Raw genomic sequence first — 8,150 nt, 5'->3', positions numbered from 1 at the left:
GCTTGAGAACCGGCAGGTTAGTTGCCTAGCTGAATTGCAAGGCATACTTTAGACTAGCTTCTTCCATTCTGAATTAGACACAAATAATCCCTTTAATTGTAAAACCCTGGTCCAGTAGGAGTATATAGTGAGGTCCACAACTCCATCCCTTTGCACCTCAACATGCATTAATAAACGTATTAGCAGTTGCCATATACTTGTAGCTTGTAACTTTTCTTAATCCATTTCTAGATTTAGGAGAGCCAGATCCTTCAAGAAATTCAGTTCTAAAAAATTATTTTACTGTGTATTTACCAAGTAAACTTTGCACAATACTAGACAAGGCAAAAACCCCTGTAAATACTACTAGCCTCTATATATTACCATCCTCCAACAGTACATGATTCAGTATTTCCAGAATCAGAACCGGATGGGCTTCTTTAACACTGTACTGGAAGGCTACTTTCATTATGTCCATCAGAGGTATACTGCCAGTATGTCAAGTTGTCAGCAGACTCTCTCACCAACAGCTGACTGCAAGAGTTGCTTTGGTCTCATGAAGGAAAAAGCCACTTCAGGAGCTCCAGAAGGAAACCCTCATCTCTGTCTGCAAAGAGTGTGTGTCTTCTCCAACAACAGCAAACCTGAGTACAGGAGAAATACCAGGAGAAACTTCAGCATGGCCAAGTCGGCTACAAATGTTGAAGCTCTTTCTCCTGTCTGAAAGGACACAGAGCTACCTACCCCAACAACTTGGTGCAACATGACCCTGAGAAGATATAAGAAAGTTTTCGTCTCCCCATCTCTTTCTCTGTGCTTGAATTTTCCTGCCAAGTCATAACTCACAGCCTCATAATATAAAACAACAATGCAGGCAAAATATTATACATCAGTCACCTGCCCGAAGGTGAGAAAAGTTTTAAGTAAAATAGTTCAGTACTACAGAAAATTGCCTCATTATGCAAAACCCAATCTTATTTTTAGATTCCACCTTACGTTCCCTTGTGTTACACTCCACGTGGCCTAAGCAGAAATTAATACAGGAAAAAGGATTCAAACTTGAAACAGATTTCCAAGCTGTGCTTTTCAATTGCCTTTTTTTTGTTTCTTTTAAACAGCAAACCCTATATAAAGTGCTAAAGAATGATGCTCCCATGAGACTTAAGAGTACAATCATGGGTGGTTTCTGGTAGAAAAACTGAAGGACAAGAACAGTGCAGCTTCTAAGCTTTCTAATTTTTTAGTTTTTAATAGGCATACAACACTTAAAGGAAAAAAGAATGGTCCAAACAAAACCAGCGCTTATAACTTCTTTCCCTTAATTTATCATTGTAAGGCAGCATTAAGCACCCTGTACAGATGAGTACAAGATCACAGAATCATCAAATAGTTTGGGTTTGAAGGAACCTTAAAATACATTTAGTTCCTACCCACCTGCCACAAGAATGGACACATTCCACTAGAACAGCTTTCTCTAAGCCCCATCTAACCTGGCCTCGAAGATGAAATATTGCTGTATAAAGCTGCGTATTATAGTGTCTGAACTTAGTGACAAAAAAGTAGAACAATACTCATTAGCTTGTCCCAGTAGAAGGTGAAACAGTGCCACCCACTGCTTTTCCAGAGTATCCCCTGCTGCAGAAAGCTATGCTGATACCTCACGTTCACTAGGGGCAGCTCATGTTAAGCCTTCCTCCCTCACTCCCAACACCAGGGTTTACTATTGCATGACATGTTTACAGTGATATTTCACTCACCAGGAAAGCTGCACAAAAGAAAATTCTTTGGTCTACTACAGCTGAAGCCGCAGGATAGATAAAAGGCTGAATCACAGAAAAATTAGTGGTTTTCACCCCTGGGAGCAGGAGTTTCTTAGACTGTACCTGTCAGTTTTCACAATCACTAGTTGTATGCGACTCAAGTGAATCTCATATTACACCTGTAATGTTACATAAATTACACAACCTTAGTATGTTACATTACGTAAAATTAAAACTGTAAAAACTGCCGTAAATATCCAACTGCTTTTTTCATATCCTTCCATTCATTTTCTATCATCCCTTAATGACACCAGACAAGAAGTATCAACCACGCCCTCTAAAGCTAGGTCACAGGTCATTCTCTACCATCAACATTCTTGCCTACTTTATCTTCTGTTACTACAAGGAACATGGTTTATGTAATCCAAGGATCAGCAATTATCAGAACTGCTAAGACTCATGCATTGTAAAGACCACTTAAGGACTTCTCTTAAAAAATAACCACTGTTTGTACACATCTTACTTAGATGGTGGAGAAAGTAGAAATGCTTTCCAACACAGTACCAGTCAGGTCCAAGTCTGCAACTACTTAGTCTTCCATTAACAAAATACTTTGTAGCCACTTCACAACATAAAGTGGGCTGTTGCTCATACTGAAGTATGTGCAGGCCAGTATTTCAATGATTCTATACTCTTTAATGACAAACTACTTGCCTTTCACAACACTGGAAAAGGTAAAGTACAGTGGATGAAACGTGTAAAATCTTAGGCACATTTAGTTACCTCAGAACCAGTTACACTTTGTTGATAGCTAAATACACCAGTCATTATACTTTCGCAGTGCCCGTTTCAATAGGACAAGGTGGGTTTTAAACTAAAAGATGGTTGATTCAGGCCAAATACACTGAAAAGTTTTTTACAACGAGCATGGTAAAACGAACTACTCTTCAAACTACTCCATGATTGTATAATGTTGTATTTTATGAATGAGACATCCTAGCTCAGCTGTGGTCTATTAAAAACATTCGTAAGACATCCACGTATCAGCAACAAAAACTCAAGATAACAACAGCTGAAATCAAGAACCCACACTAAAGGGGAAACTGTAGACTCCAAATGCATTTGAGAGTTCTCTCCATGGCTCTGGAGGTGACAGCTTAAAACTCTGTGCGCACGTTCACAACACAAACTTTGGAAGCAAGTTTCATCATGTTTGTATTACCATGTCTAAAGACTTCTCTTACTGTGTAACTTAATCATCCACCATTTATTAAGAAACACTTTTTATTCTGAGCTCACTTTCTCCTTACAATGTATAAGCATTTAACTCAGGTACAAAATTAGAAATCCATCACTAGTGCTGAGTATCGAGACCACTATTTCCTAGTGATACTCGGTCAAATGAATAAATACTTTGTTGTGACAGTTCAACATGGACCTGTGGATCTGCTAAAATAACATGCTCACGTGACACTCAATTAGCACAGTAGGCTTTTAAGAGTGAATACACAAAAGACTTTAAGGTATTTCAGCCATTTATTTGCCAGTGTACAGTATACATTAAGAAAAAAGAAGGCCCAAATAACATAAAATACGTATATAGTGCTTGCTAGACAAATACTTGCCTAAAATCAAGGCAGAGTATACTATAGCTCATACTTCATGGAGTCAGAAAGAAGTTCAGGCACATACTTTATATTGGTTTAATGGTTTACAACTCCTTTGGTCTGTTTAGTAGAAAATGAACCAGCTGAATCAGAACTTCATCATTAAAGCCTTTCACATTACCATCTTCCACAATATCATACAGTGGCTTACTGTCTGTACCCCAACAGATATTCTTTCGAGGGTTATTTCTAACAGTTTCTGCAGATAGTGCTAAAGTATTTAGCTGGTAACAAAAGAAAGCAAAATATTTTCCATCGGTCACTACTGCCTGCGACACAAAAGGGCGGGTCACATCTGCTTCACTCCAGAATCCTATAAAATAAACAAATACAACAGGACTTAGATTTCTATCAGTACACTCACACCGAAACCCTAGTCCTGAAATACAGAACAGCTCTGGGAATTGCAGCAGCTACCTTGTAGGGAAAAAGTCCTGTCTGCTTTAGCAACAGAAGCATTTTTCATACCGACTAACCAAAACACTATCACCAATAAAGCTTATATCCAAGATCAGAGACACAGTGGCACACTTGCATTTTGTACACAGTTCCCTATCAACAGTTGATAAAAATCAATCACTGATCAGCCAAGTGACTTTTCCAAAACGGTTAAGCTACTAATGCATCCAAAGTCCTGCTAAGACCTGAGGGAAAATATCTTTTTACTATTGTATGGTTCTCAAGATACAGTAAGCACTTATTTCATGACAAAAGCATCCATATGTATGCATGAACATAACTGACTATAGTAACCAGCCAGACACCAAGAACACTTTGTCAGTAAGTATTAATGTTTTAAAAAAACCCTACTGAGCACTAGCCGTATGTTAAAAATATTTACATATTTACACATGTGCACTAGTACACACACATTTTTAAGATTATTCCTATTATGTGCTAGAAACTGTTACAGAAGAAAAAGTCATAGATTTGCATAATGCCGCCCTTACAACTCATGATGTGTTCACAGCTGTGACCAACTCTGAAGACAAGATTTACTTGAATTCTATATTTTACATCCACAAAGAAAGCTTGCTAATACACCATTACACAAAAAAAAATTGACGCAGAGCAGCAATATACACTACAATAAAATAATTTTCTTACATGAGTTGTTTCTCAAGTAAAACTACAAGCCATCAGGTGTCCTACAGTAACATTAGACAGTAATTGTGTTTATGAGAGTTACTGCAAGACTGATCTGGTCTAACCCTCCAGGTCTTCTGGGATCTTTTTAGACAAATTTAGGCATAAAATCCCAATGTAAGGCTGCTGACATTTTTCTTTCATTCCTAGTATTTTCATGGAGATGAAATTACTGAAACAAGGAGTAAGTAACATAGTTGTTCCAGAAGGAAAAAATAAACAAAATTGCTTGATGTCTACCACATTTCCCTTTTAAGGTGGAAAGAGCAAGCGAAAGTAATTGAGATTTTTGCACAGGCGACTGTTGTATATGAATTTTTTTTTCTCTGTAATTAATTGCCCTGAATCAAAATACTCAAACTAAAGTACTTTACCTGAGTTAAAGTACTTTAACTACCTCTCTTTTATTAATTCAATTACATCTGTAAAGATTTACTTAAAAGACGATCTTCAGAAAAAGAAGCATGTGAGAAAAGCAGTGGGGACAAAAGGTTAAATAACTTCACAATACTCATTCAAAACCAGGAGAAATTTGTCAAGCTGTCTCACCTTGATACATTGCTTGTGCTGCTGTCCAGGCAAAGAGACTTGCAATTCCATTTGACCGATAAACAACTTCGATCTGATCCTCGAGACGATCCCTTATAAACCTCTCTCGCTTCAGTCTGTCAGGAAGCAGATGGAACTGGGTATGTCCATAACAGCACGGATCTGCTACCTTTGATCCTGTGCTCCCCAAAACAAAACTATCAGTCAGAGAGAGAACACTGTTATGCATACAGACACACACATCCTCACCATCAGACTCTAAATCTAGAACCACAACGTAGATCTGTGAGGAGTTACCAACTTCCAAAAGATAAAGAGTTCACATGCTAAAATGAGAATTTCCCTGGAGATGTATCAAAATTCAAAGTTTTGTGTCAATTTTCTATTCAACTGAACTTCTTCAAAGCAGATTTGGACACACAGTACCACATGCACAAGAGAATGCTACTCTCCATTGCCTAACTGACATGAAATCTCAGTAGAGATCTATACACTACATATATTTATAGAGTATAGTTATAGATAAAAATACACAACTTTTTCTGGTGATGGGACAAGAAAGATTGAGCTGGCATTAGCTTTGGGGTAAGTTTTCATTTGCTTGGTTTGGTGGTTTTTTTACCAAAAAAAAGTAGTTAATATTTCACAATTAAAAATTCTTACCTATAAATACCTTATTTTCATACTGTTTTTTGAACAATGGGAGTTTGGATGGCTTGTGATCAATAACAGGAACATCTCCAAGGTCTGATTCCAGAGGTACAACCTGGAAGACAACAAAAGAAAGAAAAGTTATGATGTAAGACACATTTCTGACATCAGGTTCAATGTAAGACACCACTTCCTGGTCAGACAACAGAAAGTGCAAGTCCTGCTTATATACATCATAGAGATAACCTTAACTGAAATTCATTATTTTGCAAGAGAAATTCTTATCTTGTGATGAAAGCTAGCAGTCATCTTGTATTAATTGTTCCATAGCGCAAAAAAAGTGAAATAAGATTAAAAATCTGCCACTTGTCACTAGCTTCTATAGAAAAAGAGTAAAAACATTTCCAGCAGCAGCCAATAAACTAACTTGAACCTGTACACTAAGTTTAGATTCTGTTTACTGCACTACACAAGATTTTGTACTGCCTAGACAGTTCTTCCAAAATGCCAAGGTTTGTAGCATCTGACAATATGAACCCAAACAAATAGTACAACTAAGTCAGCCATAAAATTCTGTGTTTACAGAACACACAATAGTTTTATGTTTGTGGTGGAAACTGGACAACAGAGATCCTCACCAGCTACCATACAATTACCATTGTATAAACCTGCAAGAAACACATTACAATACTGAATCAGAACATACTTCTACTGAACTTGAGCATTCAAGAAAATAACTGCCAAGCAGTAACAACAGGCAGGAATGCTCACATTCAGCTTATATGCGCTTTTCTTCTTTTACCTGAATGTTCCACAGCACGTTTCTCATTCTCATTTCCAAGCACAGAATGTCAAAAATTCAATTTAATTAAATATAACAACATGCAATTTAAAGTACAAAGAGGAGCAAAAGTTCAGAAGACCATCTCAATATCTACAAAGCCATTACCACAAGGCAGAAAGGGTATTAAGACTCGAAAAATACGCAAATGTGCTACATACATACTGATGAGCTTAGTTCTCTAAAGACTACTTCTGCACGTTTTCAATAGTTGTCAAAAACAAAAGTGAAAATGCAAGGTATTCACTTGCTGTTGAAAACATCCACACCTCAGGAAGCTGCTTTGGTACACGGATCTGGAGGTGTGGGTTATCATCTATCTGGAATCGCACAGGATCAACTCTACCCTTTCGGTGCCCGTGAACAACAACTTCCTCACCATGATGCCAGTAATAGTTAACTTCAGGGCTTAGATCTGAAACAGAACAAGAAATACAGAAAAACAATTATTCGCCTCTTGCATTTAAAACCCTCCCAATTCCTCTGTAGCTGCAGTGAGATACAAAACCCAAAATCCATGTAGGATGGAGACAGATTACTAGTGACGGTCTGAACAAGTGCAATACACCAGGGACACTCGTGCCGGCCTATCACCAAGGGCTCCCACGTCCCTTTCCCTGCCAGCCCGTCTCCGTACCGAGGGAGGAAGCAGCCAGCAGTGGGTTGCGACCGGACAGGGAAGCGGCGAGGGTGGAAACGAGCTGCGTGAGGAAGGGTCCGGGCGTGTGATCCTGGTCGCGGTAGAGAAACGGCCGCTTCTTGTTCTGGTAGAAGCTCTCCTGGAGAAGGGCGTCGCAGGCGAGAGAGCGCAGCTCGCCTATATCCACATACGGTACCGCTCCCGCCGCCGCCCCCGACGCCTCCGCATCCCCCGGTGCCTCCGCAGCCGCCGGCGCCTCCGCTCCCGGCTCTGGGGCTCTGCCGGCCTCGAGGGTCGCTCCCGCCGCCCCTACCGGGGGTTTCGCGGCCGTGCCTCTTGGGGGCATCCCCGGCACTAGGACGGTTCTTGTGAAACTGCGGTACCAGCGGTCGGCATTGAGGGCGAAGGTCTGCGGGTACACCGTGTACTTGGGCCGCTGCAGCTTCCCGTACAGCCGCAGCTTCTCCTCCACCGTGGCCGCCGCGTGCACCCGCTGGTTGAAGCGCTGCAGGCGTCGCGATTTGGCCGCTTTGCTCTTGGCCGTGATGGACGCCACCACGGGCGGGTAGAGAGGACCGCCGGGCGGTGAGGGGGCGCCAGGCACTGTCTCCGAGAACCAGCGCCGGCCGGGCCGCAACACCCTCCAAGCCCCCAGCGCCGCCATCTCGCGGAACTGCCGGACGGCGGCGAGGCGGTGTCCGGAAACCGCGGCAGCTGATTGGCCTCTGGGGACCACGTGATAAGCCCGTATTCCGGTTGGCGGGTGGGTTTCCTGCAGCAGGAGCTGCCGGGCAGGAAAAGGCGGGGTCTTGGGAGTCACGTGGCTGGAGGGCGCCAAGCTCCCCCACTGGTAGGCGCGAAGGCGGTACTGCGCATGAGCTTTAGCGGAAGTACGCCCGCTGCTGGGCGGGAACTAC

The 8,150-nt window shown here is 41.3% G+C and overlaps 1 protein-coding gene across 2 annotated transcripts; it reads right to left on the bottom strand.

The window, feature by feature from the left end:
- Positions 1–3,256: 3,256 nt before the first annotated feature.
- Positions 3,257–7,941, bottom strand: MRPS30 (mitochondrial ribosomal protein S30). Of its 2 annotated transcripts, none has more exons than XM_066340077.1 (5): positions 7,231–7,941; positions 6,794–7,008; positions 5,765–5,867; positions 5,102–5,278; positions 3,257–3,719 (listed from the first exon to the last, which is right to left on the bottom strand). In XM_066340077.1, the coding sequence occupies exons 1-5, from the start codon at positions 7,895–7,897 to the stop codon at positions 3,451–3,453; spliced, it is 1,431 nt and encodes a 476-aa protein (XP_066196174.1). In that variant the 5' UTR covers positions 7,898–7,941; the 3' UTR covers positions 3,257–3,450. The 2 variants fall into 2 exon arrangements, with proteins under 2 accessions (XP_066196174.1, XP_066196175.1); XM_066340078.1 differs by having other exon boundaries at positions 6,863–7,008; positions 7,231–7,940.
- Between the last annotated feature and the right edge of the window lie 209 nt (positions 7,942–8,150).

Source organism: Sylvia atricapilla, chromosome Z, assembly GCF_009819655.1.
Source record: "Sylvia atricapilla isolate bSylAtr1 chromosome Z, bSylAtr1.pri, whole genome shotgun sequence".
Classification (NCBI taxonomy): domain Eukaryota; kingdom Metazoa; phylum Chordata; class Aves; order Passeriformes; family Sylviidae; genus Sylvia; species Sylvia atricapilla.
Note: the sequence above shows the minus strand (reverse complement) of the source record. Positions and strands in the feature narration are given on the sequence as shown.